The sequence below is a fragment of the Phaethon aethereus genome, assembly GCF_964289735.1.
Source record: "Phaethon aethereus genome assembly, chromosome: 1".
NCBI lineage: Eukaryota > Metazoa > Chordata > Aves > Phaethontiformes > Phaethontidae > Phaethon > Phaethon aethereus.
This window is the reverse complement of record NC_138575.1, coordinates 213,484,035-213,509,292: the sequence shown is the minus strand read 5'-3', so window position 1 is coordinate 213,509,292 and position 25,258 is coordinate 213,484,035. Positions and strand designations below refer to the sequence as shown.

At 43.9% G+C, this 25,258-nt stretch overlaps 1 protein-coding gene across 1 annotated transcript in view; it reads left to right on the top strand.

Moving 5' to 3' along the window:
- TYR (tyrosinase) overlaps positions 1 to 25,258 on the top strand; it is a gene marked incomplete at its 5' end in the record, with an annotated part of 61,563 nt that overhangs the window by 20,265 nt on the left and 16,040 nt on the right. Inside the window, one exon of the mRNA XM_082014496.1 lies at positions 455 to 602. Within this exon, the coding sequence (XP_081870622.1) occupies positions 455 to 602 (148 nt within the window). The remainder of the gene's footprint in view (positions 1 to 454; positions 603 to 25,258) is intronic.

Genomic DNA, 25,258 nt, shown 5'->3' with positions numbered 1-25,258 from the left:
ATAGAGACAAACAATATTAAATGACTGATTATATGATGAGATATAATAGCCTGCTTTATCTTAGGAACCTATAAGGATGAAGATGAAAAATGAAAATAAAGTGAATAAATATTCTCAACATGAATAAATGTACATGCATAGATGTCTGGAGGGATTACATTGCCTTTTAATAGCCAAAATGGACAAAGAAATTTAAAAATATAAAGCAATTAAACAGTACATTTGCTGACATGCTGCATTAACTGCATGGTAGAAGTTTTAATTTAGCTTATTCTAATTTCATCTTTGCTCTGCCTTTGAAATATATTAGCACTCCTTTACATGTTTTCCTAAGCCCTTGTCTAAAAAGCTGAACGTAAATGAAGTGAAAGTAGGTACTTTGATCTTCAGTCTTACTGGAAAAAGAATTATACGCATTGTCATATCAGCATATGATTTCCTCTTGAATATACAGGCTTTGCTGATCCACGGACTGCAATATCAAACATATCTCAAAGTGGTTTGCATAACGCACTTCACATCTACATGAATGGCTCCATGTCCCAAGTACAAGGCTCTGCAAATGATCCTATCTTTGTACTACACCATGCATTTGTTGACAGGTGAGTTTAATTCTTCTTAGTAAATCTAATTTATTTTGTTTTTTACAGTTTGCTTTTCACCTACATTTCAAAACTGCAAATATTTTACATGCCTTTACATGCACAGCATTTTCAGACATGTATAACTGAGCTCTGCTACTATTTGAGAGCAAGTGTCTTTCCTAACCTGCCTGCATGTTCACTGGATTAAAAATTTGAAAAGTTGACAAATGCATTCAGCTTTTATTACCAAGGTAAAAATAGTTCTTCAGTGATGTCATAATGGTTAATATATACAGATGTGTATGTCAGGAAGTTTGGGCCAAAAGTGTGTGACTCATTTTAACACAACTATAAACAGTTGGAGCAATTCCTTTACATTCTAAATGTCAGTGCTGTTTTAATTTCTATTCCATAAGAAAAATCCAAGCATGTTATTCACTAATAAAGCAAAAAACATTATTTCCGTGTGACAAACAAAATTGTGACTGTCTTTTGATGAAAGAGTACAGCTGTGCAGAATGAAAGGAAAGCAAACAGAAGGATATCATGTTTATTAATAAGAAAGGGTAGGAGAACGCAGTTTTGCAAGAAAAGAGTGAAACTGCTATGTTAAGAGATTCCAAGATTTAATGGTGACCTTAAAAATTTCTGTGTCACTATAATATATACAAATGGCTACAAACAATTTACTGTGGACTGCATTACACCAAACTGTGACGACTAAAGAGCTATAAAGAAAGTTAGCTAAAGAAAGGACTGTAAAAGCCACACAAACAATACTTGTTTTGGAGCAGCTTATATTTCTTTAGCAATCTTCCTCTACTTTCCCAGCATGCGCTGACCATGACTTGACTACTGCAAAGCTTAGAACAAAAGAACTGTTACCCTGTACAAATTTTGGGACTTGTTCATAAGTTTGTATGCTCAGAAACCTACTGACTGAGATCCTGCCTGCAAGCAGCAAGGCTCTTATTCAGATGAATACCAAAATGGTTTCTTTATTTGGGTCACTGAGGCATACAGCACAGGAGGAATGCAGATTACATCTTGCAGACATCATCTTGCAGTGAAGTTGTTTAGTTTCAGGCAGTTCACACCAAAAATCTTATATAAAATGCATTTAACCAAAAAAGCTAGTTGATGTAAAAGACAAATTTGAAGTTGGACTTTTTCTCCTTAGTTTATATATTTAATGAGCCTAACGGTTGTATCCTTCATACTTCACCCATCCAGAAATAGGGCATCAAGTCTAACCAGGTCACCCAGGCATCAGTGGAATGGTTCCTTCAAAGGGTGACCCACCTGTTTTCTGCTCCTAATACCGTAGGGTATAATTAGCCTTCTGGAGCTGTCAGTTTTGTAATTCTTCTCTGTGAAAAGCTTTTCTTCAGAACATTTTAAAAGTTAAACAGTGTAGCTTAGCTGTGATTTAGCATATACACCCATTGACCGCTTGACAGGATGGATGCACAAGGGTTTCAGGTGTGATTACAGATTTTGAGTTTGTCACCTGGAAATTAACTTTCTAACATCTAAACTATTAAAAAATGGATCAGTTGAATATTCAGAGAAAAAGAACACAGAAGGGAAAGCATTATGCTCTGCAATAATAAAAGCATTGTTTTACTTAGATGTTCGCACTTGTATAAGACCTACGCATCTCTTAGTTCCCGCTCCCACTCATTGCAAGGCTTAAGTGGCACCCTGGCCTTCATGCTGACCGCTCCCGCAGAGAAATTTCAGTCATAGTCATTATGAGCCGCTAGAAATACTTTTCATAACTGTAGGTGTTAACTATTTTAGAAGGCAAAATTAATATTATTAAATCCTATGAGTGCTGAGGAAATAAATCACTGCACAGGCACTGTGGGGGCAATGCAGATATCCATGATGCAACCTCATCCCATCTGTGGCAGAAGGAATGTTACCAGTGCTCTGCAGCTACTGTGTATATGGGCTTTAGTACACACGGATGTAAAACTGATAATGCTGCCTTTTGTATAAGTGACAGAAATGCATTAGCATGATTAGGGTTACTTAGCAGCCTTATCCATGACAGATTAATCATGCTTTTAGTTATAATTAATAAGTGACTGATAGGTACGTACAGTACATTTAAAAAAACCCTCTCCTACATAGACTTTAAATCTGAAGGGCTGCAAAGTTCTTTTCTGAGAGGCAAGCAAGAATACAAAGAATAGAGGAAACAGGAGAAACCACAGCAGCAGAAGCACTTTTTTTGGTCCTTATCAACTTTTCTCATTTCAGGAGAACACTTTTGAGCTGATTGCTATCACTACATTGGGCTTTTTAACTAACTTTTAAACTAAATCTTCTGCCAAGGGCAGCATCTCTTCCAGGCCTTGGTGAGGACATAGAGAGTTGTGAGATCGGGGTTTACTGGCAAAGGGTGTAAAAAGACAGGTCACCAGCAACCACTGCAAATTCCTTGGGTTAAACTGAGCAAACGCTCTTCCAAACTCGCATCTCCTGGAGATATGGTTCCTTCCCATTGATTTCAACAAGATTTTTGAGGAGCTGTTGATTTGAGCTTCAGCTAACCCATCTGTAAAGTGGGTGATATTAGATGCCTACGCAACAGGGATGCTGTCAGGGTAAATGCATTAACGACTGTGAAATGCTCAGTTACACCCATAATAGGAGTGATAGAAGTAAGGCAATAGATCATTGGAACTGATTTTACATAGAAACATATGGTACAGGGGAGGATAAACAAGTGTATACGGAGTCTGCTGACAGGTGTGAGCCAAATGTTAGGAGCTTCTTTCCAAACTGAGCAACAGTCAGCATCCCATCTGCTACCCCCCAGCCTTTCCTACCCGGGCCTGATGCACAACATGAAGGATGGATGGATGGATGGATGGATGGATGGATGGATGGATGGATGGATGGATGGAAGGAAGGAAGGAAGGAAGGAAGGAAGGATGGAGCAGAGGTGTAGTTGAGAACTCTCAGGTGAAAAGCAAAGCGATTGCTTACAAATGCTTCCCATTTTTTTTTAGGTCATTCCCTTTCAGCAATGCAGACGCATGAAGGTACCCAGGCAACAGCTTTCTTAGCAGTAATAAATCAGGGTCCTTGCCTTCTTATTTGCTAGCTAGAAGACCTAGGGATCAAACCTCAGTGCTTTGTAAAAGCAGGTGACCACCCTGAAAATTATTGTTAACTGAATGGCTTAAAAAAAAAGAAAAAAAGATGCAACAAAACATACATTCAGCAAAAATTAGAGCTTTTTTAGCTCTCTGAAGCATTTCTTTTAATTGCAAATCTCTTTGCTATTCAGATACACTCCACAGTCAGCACAAGGGAATAACAAGGGAGGAGTCAACCCACTCAAGCTGGAAGGAGCAGCTGCACAAGCAGTGATAGCAAAGGCCCACTTGAGCTCGCTAGGGTGTCTTCTGTGCCCTGAAAAGGAACTCTTTCCTCTGTGCCGACTCTTTCAGACCTTCCACCCCTATAGCCACATAGTGTCTTCATCTGTTCTCCCTGCACTTCTGTCCTTTGAATGTTTCTTCCATCTTTCTTCTCATTTGTTCTGTACTTCTCCTCTTCTTGACTTCCACATCCCACCTCAACAACTCCCCTTGCAACCTGCAAGAAAAACTAAATGGCAGTGGGGAAAATAAGTTGCCATTAAAGATATCCATATTACTTTACACCTGTACAGCACCTAGTGCAATAGGACCCCAGTTCTCATCTCACTTCTAAGTTCTGCAGTAATGTACAGGGTTTATTACAATAATATGGGTGATCTTCAAAGGCCCTGATTTTAGAACAAACAACTTAGAAAGTATTTTCTAGATAGACACAATAGGGTGTAGGATTTCAGTCTCTTGCATCTCTGAAGTCTAGTCTTGTTAGACTATTTGTACAGGTAGGCCCAGATTGTCAGTTCTAGTGATGCCACCACTACAGGACCTTTTTCTCCAGTTTTCAATTCTCCAGTAACCGCAAAGCTCAGAATACTGCTGCAACCATCACTGCATTAATCCAAAGCTCTGCTCACATGTTCCTCTCTGTTCATACCCTTCCACCATTTCTTTGCTCTCTGTAGCATCAGATGAACTGCTGGTTTCTATTTTCAAGGCCCTTCACTGCCCATCACCAAATCATTCCTTATTCATTGTTAAGGAATTCACTCACCCCTCCAATAAGTTCATTATATCAATTTCTATTGTACTTCTGTTTGGCATTCAGACAAGTCCCTCCACACTCCTCCTGGTTGGGCACTGCTCACCCTACACATCCACAGATTCAGTCACCGTTCTTCTCTTCAATGTGACACTTGCAGAAAAGCTCAGGCATTAGGAAGCTGAAACCTTCACTTAGTGGGTGGACTGTTGTAGTCCCACTGCATGGTTGCCTAGTCCTCCTCCCATGTGTTTGTATCTTTCTGTTGTGTCTTGTCCTATGTGTATATTATAAGCTCTGTCATTAAGGGACTGTCTAATTGTGCTGGTTTGTGCAGCACCTGGCATATTCTTAGCCTCTGACTATGGCTTTCAGGTATCAAAGCAACGTGACCAACAGGAGATAGCAACTACTTCATTTACAATCATAGAAATGGCCATGACAAGAGACAGGTGGACATCCCTACACTGATCTTGTTGTTTCAGTTACTCTTTTGCTTGCTATCACACAGGGCTAAATTCTTGAATCGAAGAGACAAAACCTTCAATGGTGGGGGTATGTGTGTGTGTATTTGTGTGTGTGTACGTGCACTCTGATAAAAGTAGTCCAAGTCAAGCATAAGGTCACATAGGGAATGGAAACACTCCCATTTACAGCCACTTGCATACATGCACACTTCCAAGCAGATGCAGAATAAACTCCTACACATCAACTTCAGAGCCCAATGAAAATGCAACAAATTCTGCCTAATCAAGGCAAATGTCTCTGTGCTGTTCATCAATATCGGCTGCCATAGACTCCTCTGCAGGATGCTAAAATAACCCCTTCTGCTTCAGTGGCAGGCTGGAGCTGTGAGCTTTAGGAAATACCAGACTCTGGTGTATCTGAGGACCTAACAATAAAATGTTCCTTATCATATTTCTTATCAGTAAAATGTTAAACTGAAAAGCATGTATGGAGCAATCTGTTCAAAAATATATTAGAATCCCAAACCTACACATCCTGATTTGTATGCTAGGAACGCGCCATTCCCTCAGCCCACTTTTCAGTCCCTGTGGAATCAATATACTCACTTTTATAGAGTCATAGAAACTTTAGGTTGGAAGGGACCTTTAAAGGCCATCTAGTCCAACCCCCCTGCAGTGAGCAGGGACATCTTCAACTAGAGCAGGGTGCTCAGAGCCCCGTCCAACCTGACCTGGAATGGTTCCAGGGATAGGGCATCTACCACCTCTCTGGGCAACCTGGGCCAGTGGTTCACCACCCTCATTGTCAAAAATGTCTTCCTTAGATCTAGTCTAAATCTGCCCTCTTTTAGTTTAAAGCCATCACCCCCTGTTCTGTTGCAACAGATCCTGCTAAAAAGTCTGTCCCCATCTTTCTTACAGGTCCCCTGTAAGTCCTGGCAGGCTGCAATAAGGTCTCCTTGGAGCCTTCTCTTCTCCAGGCTGAACAACCCCAACTCTCCCAGCCTGTCCTCACAGCAGAGCTGTTCCAGCCCTCTGAGCATTTTTGTGGCCTCCTCTGGACCCGCTCCAAAAGATCCATGTCATTTCTGTGCTGAGGGCTCTAGAGATGGACACAGTACTGCAGGTGGGGTCTTTTTCATGCCAGTCCCTTCTCCTTCCACTCAAAAAAAAAAGTTAGCGTTATGTCAAAAAGTGATTTTGTTGGAAAATACTTTAAGAAGAGGAAATTTGATTTTCACTCCCAAGAGATGTCAAAATAAAAGCTTCTTATTTTTACTCTGTTTTTGAAACAGAACATTTTCATTTTCTCTTAAATGTCATCTCAGTTTTTTTAAACCAAAAAAATGGCATGAGAAAAACCAACTTGTTCTCTTGTTTTGAAATGTTGACAGGAAACAAGAACTTTTTTTAGCAGTGAGAAAAATTTGCTTCAAGAATTTGGAACATTTGGAGTGAAAGCATTCAAAATGAATAATTAGAAATCCTTGTAAGGCAACACAAGGTTTCCAGGATTGTTTAATACATGGAATAAGATTCATTCCTTACCCTGAACTGTCTCCAGTGGGAGACAACACAGACAAAGGATAAGACCAAGGAACTATTATCCCCATTTGGTATATAGAAAAGTAGAAACACCAAAACAAGTGACGTAAGCACAGCTGAGATGAAGATTGTAATACAATGATATATCAGCTAATAATAAAGCAGTGGAAAAATTGAGAAGTCACTGCATAAACAATAAGCTTATGATTAATTTTCTCCCTTGATATGGGCACAGCAAGACTCTTATTGCTTTCTGAGGTCTGTTTGCTAAAAATGATGACACAGCCTAAACAACATATTTTTCTGGAGCTGAATGAACTGTGGCTTGGAGGACATGAAATCTGTTAGGCAAAAGCAGGTCAAGAGGCTGCTGTTAGCAGTATACCTCCTTCCACAGTAACAGTAAACCCACATGTTTCTGCATCCTGTCAACTCAGGACCTTACTGTCTGTGCCCGGCACTGTATCCTCCCAAGTGCCTGCATAAAGGCAGTGGACAAGGTGAAGTCATCTCCACAATTGTCTCTGGCATGAAGGTGAAACATGGTTAAAGTCTTTCCACTCAGTAAAACCATGAATATCACTGGGTAACTGCTATGCCCTGGGGTAAGCAAGTACAGTTTTTATGAGCAACGACCCATGGATTTGCTCCTGACTTAAGGGTGTTTTGCTCCACTCTCAGAACACAGCTGAGATGATGGTGTGTAGCAGGACAAGCCCTAATGCTCCCAAATACTACTTTATCTCCTAAAAGCTCTTGCATTTCGCTAATATCTCTTTTGATATCTGGCAGCTGAATGAAATCTTGTGGAAGCTGGTAGATGTTACAGTCATTTCTTTCTTGGGATACATGTCTATAAACTTTAGATTACCTTTGGAACTAAGCATTAGGACTACAAGGTTCTACTGCACAAAAAATAAAGAACTATGTTCATGGAGTGGCAGAGATGGAATGGGTGGGACAGTATTGGTGGGGGTTTTATGGTTTCCGTGTGACTGTATGCATATAATAGTGTGGCCAGCAGGAGTAGGGAAGTGATTGTGCCCCTGTACTCGGCACTGATGAGGCCGCACCTTGAATACTGTGTTCAGTTTTGAGCCCCTCACTACAAGAAGGATGTTGAGGTGCTGGAGCGTGTCCAGAGAAGGGCAACGAAGCTGGTGAGGGGTCTTATGAGGAGCGGCTGAGGGAACTGGGGTTGTTCACCCTGGAGAAGAGGAGGCTGAGGGGAGACCTTATCGCTCTCTACAACTACCTGAAAGGGGGTTGTGGTGACGAGGGTGTTGGTTTCTTCTCCCAAGTAACTAGCGAGAGGATGAGAGGAAATGGACTCAAGTTGCGCCAGGGGAGGTTTAGATTGGATATTAGGAAAAATTTCTTCACTGACAGGGTGGTCAAGCATTGGAACAGGCTGCCCAGGGAGGTGGTGGAGTCGCCATCTCTGGAAGTGTTCCAAAAACGTGTGGATGTGGCACTTCAGGACATGGTTTAGGGGACATGGTGGCGCTGGATTAATGGTTGGACTTGATGATCTTGAAGGTCCTTTCCAACCTAGTGATTCTGTGATTCGGTGATATGCTGAATGCATGCAAGATGGATAAAGAGGGGAAGAAAACACTTCAGAAGCAGACAAGGAAGGCAGCAGAAAGCCAAGGACAGCTGGAAAAGCACTTAATCATAGAAACATAGAATCACAAAATAGTTTGGGTTGGAAAAGACCTAAAAGTCACCTAGTCCAACCCCCTTGCAAGGAGCAGGGATATCGTCACCTAGATCAGCTTGCTCAGAGCCCTGTCCAACCTGACCTGAAATGGTTCCAGGGATGGGGCATCTACCACCTCTCTGAGCAACCTGGGCCAGTGGTTCACCACCCTCATTGGGAAAAATTTCTTCGTAATATCTAGTCTATATGTACGCTCTTTTAGTTTAAAACCAATCCCCTTTGCCCTATTGCAACAGGCCCTGCTAAAAAGTCTGTCCCCATCTTTCCTGTCAGCTCCCTTTAAGTCCTGGCAGGCTGCAATAAGGTCTCCTTGGAACCTTCTCTTCTCCAGGATGAACAACCCCAACTCTCTCAGCCTGTCCTCATAGCAGAGGTGTTCCATTCCTCTGAGTATTTCTGTGGCCTCCTGTGGACCTTCTCCACCAGGTCCATGTCTTTCCCATGCTGAGGGCTCCAGAGCTGAATGCAGTACTCACAGAATCACAGAATCATTAAGGTTGGAAAACACCTTCAAGATCATCAAGTCCAACCATCAACCCAACACCACCATGTCCACTAAACCATGTCCTGAAGTGCCATGTCCACATGTTTCTTGAACACTTCCAGAGATGGTGACTCCACCACCTCCCTGGGCAGCCTGTTCCAATGCTTGACCACTCTCTCAGTAAAGACATTTTTCCTAACATCTAGTCTAAATTTCCCTTGGTGCAATTTGAGGCCATTTCCTCTCATTCTATTGCTGGTTACTTGGGAGAAGAGACCAACAGCCACCTCACCACAACCCCCTTTCAGGCAGTTGTAGAGAGCGATGAGGTCTCCCCTCAGCCTCCTCTTCTCCAGCAGTTCCCTCAGTTGCTCCTCATCAGACTTGTGCTCCAGACTCCTCACCAGCTTTGTTGCCCTTCTCTGGACACGCTCCAGCACCTCAATGTCCTTCTTGTAGTGAGGGGCCCAAAACTGAACACAGAATTCAAGGTGTGGCCTCACCAGTGCCGCGTACAGGGGCACGATCACTTCCCTGCTCCTGCTGGCCACACTAGTGCTGATACAGGCCAGGACGCTGTTGGCCTTCTTGGCCACCTGGGCACACTGCTGGCTCATGTTCAGCTGGCTGTCAACCAGCACCCCCAGGTCCCTTTCTGCCGGGCAGCTCTCCAACCACTCCTCCCCAAGCCTGTAATGTTGCATGGGGTTGTTGTGGCCAAAGTGCAGGACTCAGCACTTGGCCTTATTAAACCTCATACAGTTGACCTCAACCCATCAATCCAGCCTGTCCAGATCCCTCTGCAGAGCCCTCCTACCCTCCAGTTGATCAACACTCCTGCCCAACTTGGTGACAACTGCAAACTTACTGAGGGAGCACTCAATCCCCTCATCCAGGTCATAGATAAAGATATTGAACAAGACCGGCCCCAAAACTGGGGAACACCGCTTGTAACTGGTTGCCAGCTGGATTTATCCCTGTTCATCACAATTCTGTGGGCCTGGCTGTCCAGCCATTTTTTTACCCAGCAAAGAGTACACCTGTCTAAGCCACGAACTGCCAGTTTCTCCAGCAGAATACTGTGGGAGATGGTGTCAAAGGCTTTACTGAAGTCCAGGTAGACAACATCCACAGCCTTTCCCTCATCCACTAGCTGGATCACCTGGTCACAGAAGGAGATCAGGTTGGTCAAGCAGGACCTGCCTTTCATGAACCCGTGCTGGCTGGGCCTGATCCCTTGGTTGTCCCGCACATACCCTGGGAGCGCCTTCCAGATGAACCTCTCCAAAACCTTCCCCAGTACTGAGGTCAGGTTGACAGGCCTGTAGTTCCCTGGATCCTCCTTCCACCCCTTCTTGTAGATGGGCATCACACTGGCAAGCCTCCAGTTGTCCGAGACCTCCCCTGTTAACCAGGACTGCTGATAAATGATGGAGAGGGTCTTAGCAAGCTCCTCCACCAGCTCTCTCAGCACTCTTGTGTGGATCCCATCAGGCCCCATAGACTTGTGAGTGTCCAGGCAGTGTAGCAGGTCGTTAACTGCTTCCTCCTGGATTAGAAGGAGTTTATTCTGCTCTCCATCCCTGTCTTTCAGCTCAGGGAATTGAGCTAACTGATCTGGCTATTAAAGACTGAGACAAAGGCAGCATTAAGTACTTCATCCTTGGTGACAATGTTCCCCCACCCCTCCAATAAAGGATGGAGATTTTCCTTGGCTGTCTTCTTGTTGTTAATATATTTGTAAAAGCATTTTTTGTTCTCCCTTATGACCATGGCCAGATTGAGCTCTAGCTGGGCTTTTGCCTTTCTAATTTTGTCTCTGCATGACCTAACAACATCCTTGTACTCTTTTTGAGTTGCCAGGTGGGGTCTCACCAGAGTGGAGAAGAGGGACAGAATCACCTCCCTCAATCTGCTGGCCATGCTGGGGTGATCATTGTGGAACAGTAGCACAATATCCAAAGAAGCCCCCATAAACCATTTTATCTGCAGGGCTGTGAATAGTGAGGAGCACTGTGTAGGAGATTACCTTGGCCCTCCTGTCCCAGAGAGTTCCCTTGTCCCCTGGCACCTGGGCAAGTGCGGGGTCAGCATTGGAGCTGATGACCTGCTCACACCTTAACTACCTGTTAACGTTTAGGCCTGCATCAGAGCCACAGCTGGTGAAGCTGCTGGTTTCTCTCTTTAAGAAAACTCACCTTCAGCGTTGGTTAAGCTGTATTCTTCTTCAGCTACAATGCAAACATCTCCTTTTGATCCCCACTTACAATCAGTAAGACTATAGTCAGAGTTACCAACTAGCAAGGAGCTCAGATGCAAACATCTCTGCAGAGGCACCTTTTTGTCTTTTGATTAGATGAGTCCACTCAAAATACTTCTTTTTGTCTCTGCACAATACCTATCACAAAGGGTTTGTTTAAACTCAAGTTGAGAAATTACTATAATACAAACACCCACAACACATGCAATGCTTAAGGTGTATGACCCGTTACTTGTGTATGTAATAAGACTGAGCCTGGGAAAGTTTTCTCCTCACCTCCAAAGCTCTTGAGGTAATTAATTATATTTTTGCAATGCATCCTGGGTGGCAATTGCCTCTTCTCCCTGCCTCATGTTTATTACATGGCTCCTACTGGGAAGAGAGCCTTGATCAGCATGCACAGCTATTTCCCACCAACAGGCTCTGCAGCACTGCAGCAAGGCAGCCCAGCTCTCACCCTTCTCTGATGCTTAACAAAAGCACCTCATTACCATCAGCTGCTGTGCTAGAAGCCACCATGTCACAGAAACCAGCTCTGTTTTACCAGGAGAGGCATCAGAAGAAGAAAACTGCTCTCCAGCAGAGCGTTTCCTGTGAAAGTGGGCCAGGAGTTAATTTGGTTACATGTTTGGCACACACAAACTCCTACAGCAAGTATGAGATACAGAGCAGATCAGTACTGGCAGGGTGGGAAACTCGAGCACGGAAATTTTTAGAAATGAAAGCAGGGAAGGATTTGTCTTAATTTTGTTTCCCCTTGGGGATGTGTACAAATGTGCAGAAGGACACACACTCCCTCCATTACCACAAGCCCTCAGTTGGCACTGAACTAGAGCTGCTAACATTCCCCTCTTAACCTCTCAGACTTAGTAGCATGTTAACCAGAGCTACTCAGCTTGTTTGATGAAGCTGACTCACTCAAAGTAGGCTCAGTATGTGGGTAGAGTGAGTTCACATATACTGCAAAATGCCACATAAATATATCCATGGAAAACAGAGTGTAAGTGGGAAGGTTGGGGTGTTGCTGAGAAACACAGCTCTCCAGTATCTCTCCTTTGATATCCTTGTGTCTGGGGCTGAAAAGCAAATCGTACAGCAAGACACTGGAGCTGGACTCTAACACCTATTTCAGTAAGCCTGGGCAGTTCCTGCTACTGCAACTGCAAAGCACCGAAAGTAATGCAGGAACAGCCTTGGAGGTCTAGAGTGGTGGCCAGAAACAAAATAGTGTAGGTTTAGAGCAACTCTCCTCCAGAAGACCTCCCTGCTTTGCCCATTGGACAGACAAGGGCTGAATCTATACACTCTTCAATAAGTCCTCCAGCAATCCACATATAGACAATACAGAATCAGAGACAGTGAGAAATAAGGACAAGGAACAGGCTCTGGAGATAATTTTTTTTTTTTTTCAATTAAGCATACATAAATCCTATAGAGCTGCTGATCCACCTTGCTTTAGGGAAACCGCAAGAGGAAGGTTAAACAGACAACTTCTGGATTATATGTGTAGCACAGTAGTTGGCAATCTCACCTGCCATGTCATTATTCAGGCTAGATGTTTGTAATGACCCATTCTGCTCTTAATATAGGTGTTCAGTTCAAATAGTCCCATTTAAAGTGCATGTTTCATATCACTCATGCTGCAAGATTTTAGTTCAGCCAACGCAACTGCGGAATGGATCACTTTGTACACTACATATTATGCAAGTGATTAGTGGTTTTTAAATGGAAAGGTTACTTTGCCCTGAAACTTGGCAAGAGTCGCATGGTTAGTCTTCACCTATTTTCTTAACGCTGGAGGAGGAGAAAGGTCTCTCTGTGATACAGTCATCAAGACAAGCTCTGATGCAGGCAGCTAGCATAGCATTGAATGTCCTTCCTGCAGCACTTCTGCAATAATAGCTGCTGTAATTGTTCAAATTGTAAAAAATCACAGGAAAGCATGGTACTTTTCTCACGCACATGTAGCTACCTTCTATTCATCAAATGACATTATCACTTTGCCACTGTAGATGTGATTTATATATTACATGCCCTTGTGAACCTCAATAATGACAATCTCTCAGTCTCAAAAGAATTGAATTACAGAGCACAGGAGTGGGTTACATAGAGTCAGTCCAGCTACCGCCACAGCAGTCCATTTTAATCTGCTTGTTATCTTTCTCTCCAGGGGAAACTAGTTATTAAATTTGGAGCAGCTGGCATTTGTACTATCTCTTATAACAAGTGATGTTTTTCTGTTAGCTGCAAACCATGGCAAAGATGAACCTGGAAGAGTTAACACAGATTATATACTCCAGCAAATGTTAACTTCTTTTTTCCATGCAACACATGTTTTGTGTTTTTTGTTTCCTTATCTAAAAAGCACACGGGACACATCATCATGCCCCATCTATATCTTCGTGTTTGCAGTGTTGGACAGCACTGGAGTCCTAAATATGAATGAGAAACAAATATTTCTAGCCAAATATTGCCTTGGTTTAACAGTAAGGGGTGAAGCAACACACACAGTGACAGAAATTTTAAGGAACAAGAATTTCACTCCTGCAAAGAGGAAGAGTCATTGCCAGCTGGTGTAAAACAGAGGCTGGCTTGACTAAGAAAAGTCTTAGAATATCTGACCAAGCCTCATCCCAGCTAAGCCTTACCTAAACTCATCATTTGACATGGTCCCCCACAACATCCTTCTCTTTAAATTGGAGACAGATGGATTTGATGGGTGGACACTTGGCTGGATGAGGAACTGGTTGGATGGTTGCACCCAGAGGGTAGTGGTCAATGGCTCAATGTCCAGATGGAAATCGATGATGACTAGTGTCCCTCAGGGGTCCGTATTGGGACCAGTAGAGTTTAATATCTTCATCAATGACCTAGACAGTAGGATCGAGTGCACCCTCAGCAAGTTTGCAGACGACACTAAGCTGAGTGATGCAGTTGACACTTGAGGGACAGGATGCCATCCAGAGGGACCTGGACAAGCTCGAGGTGTGGGCCCATGTGAACCTCATGACGTTCAAGGGCAAGGCCAAGGGCAGGGTCCTGCAACTCAGCTGGGGCAATCCCCAGTATCAGTACAGGCTGGAGGATGAAGGGATCAAGAGTAGCCCTGCTGAGAAGGACTTAGGGGTACTGGTGGATGGAAAGCTGGACGTGAGCCGGCAATGCACGCTCACAGCCCAGAAGGCCAATCACATCCTGGGATGCATCCAAAGCAGCGTGGCCAGCAGGGTGAGGGAGGGGATTTTGCTCCTCTGCTCCGCTCTGCTGAGACCCCCCTGCAGTGCTGCGTTCAGCTCTGGAGCCCTCAGCACAGGAGAGACATGGACCTGTTGGAGCAGGTCCAGAGGAGGCCACAAAAATGATGAGAGGGATGGAACAGCTCTGCTGTGAAGCCAGGCTGAGAGAGTTGGGGTTGTTCATCCTGGAGAAGAGAAGGCTCTGGGGAGACCTTCTTGCAGCCTGCCAGTACTTAAAGGGGGCTTCTAAGAAAGATGGGGACAGACTTTTTAGCAGGGCCTGCAGCAATAGGACAAGGAATAACGGTTTTAAACTAAAAGAGAGCAGATTTAGACTAGGAATAAGGAATAAATTATTTTGACAATGAGGGTGGTGAACCACTGGCCCAGGTTGCCCAGAGAGGTGGTAGATGCCCCATCCCTGGAAATGTTCAAAGTCAGGTGGATGGGGCTCTGAGCAACCTGCTCTAGTTGAAGATGTCCCTGCTCGTGGCAGGGGGATTGGACTAGATGGCCTTTAAATGTCCCTTCCAACCCAAACTGTTCTATGATTCTGTTATTCTATGATTCTGTGATTCTATGATTCTGTGATCTTTTTCCAGCAGAGATGCAGAATAAGCTTCCACAGGAATTAGCTTGCTTTGTCAATAACTGGGTTATGATGAGGCCCTACCTAGTCCTACACTATCGAACACTGACCTTCCTCTGCACAGATTCCTACACAATTTCCAACACTCAGCTCCTGCCTTTAGTGTTGTGAGTGATGTGTCATGCTCAGTTTATCCATTATCTCCTTCTCCATTAGGAATAAAGTTTTTTATATTGTAATCCACCAGCAACTGATCAAACAATCTTGGCTCAGCACTTTTTGGTTCAGCCTACTCAATTTTCCAAGAAGGCAGAAAACAACAGTATTTCTGTGAGGTTCATTGACTGGGAAAATAGGTTACAGGGCTGCCCAGCAGTTTAGGCTTTGCGGTATGGGAGCTGTGCCCCTGACTTATGCGCAATGGGGTCAAAGCCGCCAGCAGCTGCATGGATTTTCTGGGAAGAGTTGGGCATTTTGGAGTGTGACTCATGGAAATCAGCACAGCGAATGGGGAATAATACCCTGGACGTATTTAAAAATGTGTAGATGTGGCGCTCAGGGACATGGTTTAGTGATGGACTTGGCAGTGTTACGTTAATGGTTGGACTTGATGACCTTAAAGGTCTTTTCCAGCCTAAATGTTTCTATGATTCTATGAATAGAGATGGAGCAGCTCTCTCCAAGAGCGGAGTGGCACTTGTCCTGTACCATCAGCAGCAGTCTCTGCTCAGGATTGTTTTGACTGAAACCTCTGCAGGACTCAGGTGCCTGAAAATCTTCTTCTCACAGTAGATGTTGGAGAAACTGACACCCTTTTTATTCTAGAAGAGAAACACTTGGAGCACTACATGTTTATCGGAACAATGGCTGGAAGTTGTGTAGCCCTCTGCACCCAAATAGGCATGCTAAGCAGCAATGAGAGATCCAACTGTGTCTTCTCCAAATGGCCATGGATACTTAAATTGTTTGACATAAAGAGGAACAGTTTCATCTGGAAAAGTTGAAGACCCTTTCTCTTTTCCTAATCCTACAGAGGTGTTGAAGGCATTTTAAAGATAAGGGGGAAAAAACCTGCCCCGAATCACATTGGTAGAAGGAATATTAAAATACCTCATAACCCCTGCAGCTGCAGTAACCTTGAAGGTTTCAACAAAGTGGGACGTGGGCAAAGAAAGTGGCCCTGGTTGTCTCTTAGGTGGGATTGGTTGTGTGGGACTATACTTTTACTGTTTCTCTCCCTCTTGTTTCCTTTATCTGACATTTTCCAAGCACCCAGTTTGTGCAGTGCTATAAATGAGAACAAAGGAGATGATAGAAGGAAGTACAGATGTTTGCAGTGGGATGGTGAAGCAGAGCAGTGCCAAGGTCCTCAGGCACTACATGGCTCCCCAGCTCTGGTGGTACTTTGTAATGGATGGGAAGATGTCAGCATGGTGCACATTATCATGCCTCATTCAGAGAATGGTCCTTTATGAGGCAGCTTGCAGACAATGTCAATCTGGCTGGATAAGTAAGGGGCTTCATGTCATCTGCATGTTGCCCCTCAGTGTTACAGGTGGTTCACGGTGGTCCACAAAAAGAAAAAACTTTTTTTTTTCAGAAGGTGAAATAAAGGGAAACAATAAAGTAGGCCAGACCTTACCTGAAAATGAATATTCGTATTTCAGAGACATATAATTGGTCTACATGGGAAATATATGCTCTAAGAAAAAAATCCGAATACAACATTATATGAGAGAACAGCTCCACTGGGCTAAAACATGCTCTTTTGTCTGTTTTGTGCAAGTCTCTGTTTAAAGTGTTAAGGGTTGCCAAATCTGGTAGCCCAATAGAGGTATGGCTATCACAGCTCCATGTTCTCAGATCTAATCAGTAGTGAAGCTCAGCATGTATTTCCACTAGGCACACATACACACAGTAGTTATATATATGCATACGCATATATGCATATGTGATTGACCAGCTACACAGATCAACACGAAAAATATGGTACCCACACAAATTCCAACAGCACCAACAACCTCATCCTCTTGCCCTCTTCAGCTGGCAAAGACGAAAGCCTGTTATGGGAAAATATGCATACATATAGATATGTATAAAGAGTCTGGATTCCCCAGTAACTGGCTTTAGAAACCCAGTCTACCCATTAACTGCCCCTGGAATCCTTGGTCTCCCAGTAGCCTCACCTTGAGGCAGACACATAGAATCACAGAATCACACAAAGGTAGGGGTTGGAAGGGACCTCTGAAGATCATCTGGTCCAACCCCCCGCCAAGGCAGGATCACCCAGGGCAGGTTGCACTGGAACGCCTCCAGTCAGGTTTTGAAGGTCTCCAGAGAAGGAGAAACCACAACCTCTCTGGGCAGCCTGTTCCAGTGCTCCGTCACCCTCACAGTAAAGAGGTTTTTCCTCATGTTGAGGTGGAACTTCCTGTCCTGCATTTTATGCCCATTGCCCCTTGTCCTATCACTGGGCACTACTGAAAAGAGACTGGCTCCATCCTGCTGACAGTCACCCTTCAGATATTTATAGACCTTGATAAGGTCCCTTCTCAGCCGCCTTTTCTCCAGACTAAACAGCCCCAGGTCTCTCAGCCTTTCCTCATACGAGAGACGTTCCAGTCCCTTAATCATCCTCGTAGCCTTCCATTGGACTCTCTCCAAAAGTTCCCTGTCTCTCTTGAACTGGGCAGCCCAGAACTGGACACAACACTCCAGATGAGGCCTCACCAGTGCAGAGTAGATGGGGAGGATAACCTCTCTCGACCTGCTGGTCACACTCTTCTTAATGCACCCCAGGATACCATTGGTCCTCTTGGCCACCAGGCCACATTGCTGTCCCATGGATAACTTATTGTCTACCAGGACTCCAAGGTCCTTCTCCATGGAACTGCTTTCCAGCAGGTCAACCCCTAACCTGTACTGGTGCATGGGGTTGTTCCTCCCCAGGTGCAGAACTCCACACTTGTCCTTGTTAAATTTCATGAGGTTCCCCTCCGCCCAGCTCTCCAGTCTGTCCAGATCCCATTGAATGGCAGCACAGCCTCCTGGTGTATCAGCCACTTCTCCCAGCATTGTATCATCAGCAAACTTGCTGAGGGTACATTCCAACCCTTCATCTAGGTCATTGATGAAGATGTTGAACAAAACCGGACCCAGTACTGATCCCTGGGGAACACCACTAGCTACAGGCCTCCAGTTGGACTCTGCACCGCCAACCACAACCTTTGAGCTCTGTTGCTTAGACAGTTCTCGATCCATCTCACAGTCCACTCATCCAACCCATACTTCCTGAGCTTCACTATGAGGATGTTATGGGAGACTGTCGTGGTTTAGCCCCAGCTGGCGACTAAGCCCCACGCAGCCGCTCGCTCACTCCCCCACAGTGGGATTGGGGAGAGAATCAGAAGAGTAAAAGTGAGGAAATTCATGGTTTGAGATAAAGACAGTTTAATAAGTAAAGCAAAAGCCGCGCACACAAGCAAAGCAAAACAAGGAATTCATTCACCACTCCCCACAGGCAGGCAGGTGTTCGGCCATCTCCAGGGAAGCAGGGCTGCATCACGCCTAATGGTTTCTTGGGAAGACAGATGCCATAACTCCGAATGTCTCTCCACACCCTCCTTCTTCTTTGTCCCAGATTCATATGCTGAGCATGACGTTATATGGTATGTAATATCCCTTTGGCCAGCCTGGGTCAGCTGTCCTGGCTGTGTCCCCTCCCAGCTCCCCGCGCACCCCCAGCCTGCTCGCTGCAGGCCAGCACGAGAAGCTGGACTGTCCTTGACTACTTAGCAACAACTCAAAACATCAGCACCTTATCAACATTTTCTCATCCCAAAACACAGCCTCACGTTAGCTTCTGTGAAGAAAATTAACTCTACCCTGGCTGAAACCAGGACAGAGACAGTGTCAAAAGCCTTACTGAAGTCAAGGTAAACCACATCCACTTCTCCCCCTTCATCTACCCAACTAGTCACTCCATCATAGAATGCTATCAGATTGGTCAAGCATGATGTCCCCTTGGTGAATCCATGCTGACTACTCCTGATAACTTTCTTTTCATCTATGTGCCTAGAGATGGCCTCCAGAAGGAGCTGTTCCATCACCTTCCCAGGGTTGGAGGTGAGGCTGATCGGTCTACAATTTCCCGGGTCTTCCTTCTTGCCCTTTTTGAAGACTGGGGTGACATTGGCTTTCCTCCAGTCCTCAGGCATCTCTCCCATTCTCCATGATTTTTCAAAAATGCACACATGCACACAACGCACAAACAGGTGTCTCCAGTAGCTGGTCCAGGGAATGGCACAGAAGTAATTTGACAGTGGTACTGCAAGGGTTTGGGGAAGAGGTGTTGTGCCCAAGGATGCTTGCCGCATGCTGCAGCTTGGAAGTGACGGTGAAAGCCTAGATGTTCCCCAGCAGCTGGGACTGGAAACAGAGTGTGCACTGTAACCCAGGGAAGTCCTCTGCAGTGATTCAACAGTGGATTCAATAGCCTCAGAGGCCTTGGATGGGTTTCTCACAATAACTGAGGGCAGCATCTTAATTTTTAATCAGACACTTGCATTGTGACAGGTGCAATTTGTTTACAGTCTGCCTGAGAGTCCCTGTAGTGTCTTTAGTCAATTTAAAAAGAAAAAAAAGGACACTGCAATATAACTGCATACACTGGCAAGCAGTACAGTGCCTTGACTTTAGAACCTCAGCATCAGCAGCTCTTCCAGGACTGAAGCACCAAATGTGTCTCCCAAATGCTTGGGATGGGAATTACCTGAGGTCATTTCATAATACCAGCGGACTAGTGCCAACATTTAAAGTGATGACTACTGTGTAATCACAGTCCTTGGACTGGCATTTCAGCTTCTCTCAATTTGTTTCCTTTTCTTTTTCTTTCCAAATGCAAATACATGTTGCTTGCCAGATTTCTTTTACAGAATATCAGATCTCATGATACTGAAATAAGTATAAATGAGCTCTACGCAACAATGTTCTGCCTTCCTTCTGCCATAGTCAGCCTGATCTAGCCTCAGTCTCACAACTGTAGAAGAGGAATTAAAGTCTCTGTGTCAAATCTGGCACAAATGGTGACATGGCTTCATATCTGAATGTGATAAAGTTATTAGTGGCTTACAAAGTCGCTATCTAGCAGCTGAACCGTTAGTACTGTCTGTGTGCAGGCTACTAGAAACAAGCGGCACAGTTGCATTGCTGCTTTAAGTCAGCTTACCATAGCACATAGGTTAAGAAGAAGAAACAGTCCTGCTCATCGATCAGTGCTACCCAGAGGTGCTCATCTCTGTTCCTCCCTTGTGTTGGTACTGCCCGTCACGCAAAAGCATAATGAACCAGGTCCGTGACTTTATCTCACCTCAGCTATCCCAGAACAAATAAAAACAAATGACATGTTTGGTTTTAAACCAAGTCAATTCCTTAATCCTGGTTATGGCATGGTTGTGCAAACGCCTACAAGGAAAGTGAGGAAAAGAAGGTAGGAGGAAAGCAGGACTGTGCCCTCTGTAGTGCTACATACCTAGATTGACTATGACCCTTCACCATAAGGGGACTGTAGTCCTCCCACTGGGGACACATGCAGTGTCACACAAGTTCCTGGTTGCATGGCAGAGGATTTCATATAGAGGTACTGAACCCTCTTCTTCCGCCTCTCCCTTTTTCCAGCTGTCCTTAACTGCAAGGTAAACCACACCAGATTAAACTTCTAGAAAATCTTCCTGAAGGGTCAGTTAGGTTTACACTATGTGTCTGCGTCTCTGCGGTAGTTCAATACAAGGAAATCTTTAATAATAGATATTTAAGATCTGATTTCTCCTCCTACATTGCAATCGGTCAAGTGTAGCTCTGCTCACGACTATGGAGGCATGCTGTTGGGAAACGGCTCTTAGGAGACACTATTTTCAAAATGATAAAGAAAATGCCTACTCTTATTGTTTTACACGACTTTTTCCAGGTTTTAAGATTTCTTTCCTGTAAGCAGCATCTTTTTTCAGAGGACACAACACTATCTGGAACAGTATGCAGTTATGCAGCCTATATGCAGCAGTGTTCTTATACTCTTCTTGATATTTCCCACTGGCAACATAAACCCATTTATATCTTGACTCATCCTTTCATTAGCTATAATCCCATTGCATATATTATTCATAGAATAATATGAATTCAGAAATACAAATTGGTAGCCTTTTTTTTAAATCATCCTCAAATCAATCTTTCCCCCCCCGCCCCATTCTTTAAACCAAGGATTTTTTTTTCAAATTAATTTTCCACTAAGGATCATTTCATTTCACTTTGTATAATCTGGTATGCATGGAGCAAAGCAAGGAAAATATTCAGGTCTATTTATATCCAGTGATAAATGGAAGTGATAAATCCATGTCTTTTATAGATGGGTTTAATTTTCTCTGCACAAGCACCTTACCACACTAAAACTCTTTGCAAAAGCAAAGTGTATTTCCCCAGAATGAAAATTTAAACTACCAAAGTATCAACATACCAGGCGGGAGTCTATTACTATTTACCACATACCAGCTCTTTAGACCTCTTTAGTGCTGGTACACACAAGTAGTAAGTTCACTAACTGTTAGAGAGATCTGTATACAGATACATAGCAAAAAACTTAAATAAAATTGAGACTACATGCTCTGCAAAACCTGACTCCAAGAGGTATCATAGTCTGGTAGGCACAAAGTGGCACCACATTTGAGGTCCCACTCCACTGCAGCATGTCTAGTGTGAACTTAGGCAAGTCATTTTTACTCTGTACCTATTTTCTCTGAAGTAAAACATGGCCTCTAATACTTTCTAAAATTTCTTTAATATCCAGGAAGAGTGTTCTTTGCCTTTAAATTTGTTTAAATCCAACACATTCTATAATATCAAAATACTGTTTCTTAACACAAGAATAATCTTTGCATTAGACTGTTGTTTATCATAATTAAGTAATTTTAAAACTTTCAATATTTACTTTAATAAAACAACTACTACAAAATAATTTCTATTTTGGAAGAGCAATACAGAGAGATTGAGCCTTTTGAGTTCTAAATGTGAGACAGGGCATCTTTTAAAACTCAAATGATTCTCCTATCCCTTTCAGTGCCTTAATCTCTTCCTTGGGACATGCAGTTTTGATTTCTTCAAGAAAAGGAAGAAACCTTCCAGACAGAAACAGTCTTTGTTCTAATCTAGGTAGAATTATTTTTTAATCTGTCTAAGGTCTTTAAATAAAAGCTACCTCTTCTGAGGCACTTCTGCTTATCACTCAGGAAATACAAAGGGCATTAGGGTTATCAGGAGACTGATCTCCATTTCCATTAGTTCATTTCCATATTTTAGATTTCTGTTTCTTAAGTCCTGATAGCCCATGATACTTCTAGGTAAGGATTGTCACCCTGGAGGATCTTTCTCTCTAAATTGGAGAGATATGGATTTGATGGGTGGACTGTTGGGTTGATGAGGAATTGGTTGGATAGTGGCATCCAGAGGGTAGTGGTCAGCAGCAGAATGTCCAGGTGGAAATTGGTGATGGGTGGTGTCCCTCAGGGGTCCGTATTGGGACGAGTACAGTTTAATATCTTCATCAATGACATAGTGAGATTGAGTGCACCCTCAGCAAGCTTGCAGATGACACGAAGCTGAGTGGTGCGGTTGGGACAGGCTGGGTGCCTGAGGGACAGGATGCCATCCAGAGGATCTGGACAAGCTCGAGGAATGGGCCCGTGTGAACATCATGAGTTTAAATAAGGCAAAGTGTGGGCTCCTGCACCTGGGTCGGGGCAACCCCCGGTGTCAATACAGGCTGGGGGATGAAGGGATCAAGAGCAGCCCTGCCAAGAATGACTTGGGGGTACTGGTGGATGAAAAACCTTCCTCTGGAAGGAGCCAGAAATATGCGCTCGCAGCCCAGAAGTCCAATTGCATCCTGGCATGCAAAAAAAGCAACGTAGCCAGAAAATCGAGGGAGGGGATTCTCTACTCCACTCCCTCTACTCCACTGTGGGGAGACCCCACCTGCAGTGCTGCGTCCAGCTCTGGAGCCCTCAGCACAAGAGAGACATGGACCTGTTGGAGCGGGTCCAGAGGACACCACAAAAATGATCAGCGGGATGGAACACCTCTCCTCTGAGGCCAGGCTGAGAGTTGGGCTGCTTCAACCTGGAGAAGAGAAGGCTCCGGGGAGACCTTCTTGCAGCCTGCCAGTACTTAAAGGAGCCTTATAAGAAAGATGAGGACAGACTTTTTAGCAGGGCCTCTTGCAATAAGACGAGGGGTAATGGTTTTAAACTAAAAGAGGGCAGATTTAGACTAGATCTAAGGAAGACATTTTTCCCAATGAGGATGGTGAACCACTGGCCCAGGTTGCCCAGAGAGGTGGCAGATGCCTCATCCCTGGAAGCATTCAAGGTCTGGTTGGATGGGGCTCTGAGCAACCTGTTCTAGTTGAAGATGTCCCTGATGATTGCAGGGTGGTTGGACTAGATGGCCTCTAAAGGTCCCTTTCTACTCAAACTGTTCTATGGTTCTAGGATTTATGGTTTATTCCTGCTAGACCCCAGGTTGGGTTCTCCCCATTTCCATTCCCTGAATAAAATTCCCAATGACTTTTGATTAGCTCTTCTTTCCTTTTTCCCTCCTTGTATTCCCCACCTAGCTCACACTCGATCTGCTCTGTGCAACACTGTCAACATCTCCCAAATGATGCCAGTCTAGCTGGGATTGCAATGTTAAAAAATCTCCATGTCTGGAAAATGTCCCTCCTACCTATACAAACAACTAATTATCTGCTTGCCCTGTTTGTCTACATGCTGAGGAAGAAATTAGCCATCCAGACTGCTTTAGGAATCAGACAGATTTCTCTCTCTTTGAACTTCTGCCCAGTACTTTTTTTGCACGGAAGAAATATGGAGACTGGATATTGTAGAGCCCTGATCTCATTTTTTAGCTGTCTTTTTGTTACCTTTAGTCTCATTACATCAAGAAGGGGAGGAAAACTGGAATAAAATGGCCCTTCAGGTGTCATTTCATTCATAGTCCTGGTTTGTTAGGCTCTCAGAGCCAGGGGAGGATGCAGGGGTTCATACTAAAGAGAATAGCAGTACTTTGCCAAGATAACCAACAATTCCAGGGAGTTCAGACCCGCCATTCTGCTGCAATCCTGGCTTGTCTACCAGGATCTTTGTCACTCCATGAAAGACCAGCTAATCGCATCAGCATTTTGTCTCTCTATATGCAGCTTTAATTCTGCAGCCCTAAGCTCTTCCAGGTTTGCAGCTACTGAGTAAAGCACAGAAAACAAGTCTATCTTTTCAAGCTACTAAAAGGAAATAACTTACAACATGGCTGCTTTTAAGGGAAGAAGATAAAAACTTTTGTCAACAGTAAGCGGATCAACATCTGATGATGGAATTACTGATTTCTCTCCATCATGGAAAACACATGCCGGCTATTGGATAAAGCAACCATTTCTGTAAGCCAAGGCACATGAAAGAATTGTCAGATGATCCATTTTAGCCATTCAGATGTGTTCTCTTTGCCTACAGAAAGGATAGCGCTGCATGAAGGAGAGCACATTTGATGCTAACTGCCTTAAAAGTAGCCAAGGATTGAGAAAGCACCTTATTAGAGGAAAAAAAGTATTCTACAGTGTATAATTCAGCGGTCCCAGTACTCTGAAACAAAAGACAGTGTGATTATTTTCTCCAGATATACTCTTTTTTGGCCCAAAACATTTCAGTTAAGACAAGTCCCCAAGGATAGGGGCACCGTGCCAATGTCATTACCTGACTGATAGCAAAAGCCATAGGCTACTTCAGGATTTCAGTTTTCCTTAAAAAGGTATGAAAGGAGTCAACAGCCTCAGTTGGAGAGTCATAAAATGTAACTCTCTGATATGAAATGGCTTATGGTCCCCAGCAAGAACTATTTGTACTTACAACAAAGATACAACTTAAGTTGTACCCTCTCCATGGATTTTCTCCCTAACTGGGTGCAACTGGGAGGTTTCTTCTTCCACTCAGCTGGGAAACCTTTCTTGAAAGGCAAGGGTAAGGTTCCCTCTTTCATAACTTTTCTTACAAAATATGAGTAAGGCAGGGAAATGGCAGTGCCCCCCTTTTAAAAGGAGAAATACAAACAGATGAGGATGTAAAAAATACTGCTGATATATTCTGATACATTAAATCTGTCAGTTTTCTTAGGCAAAAG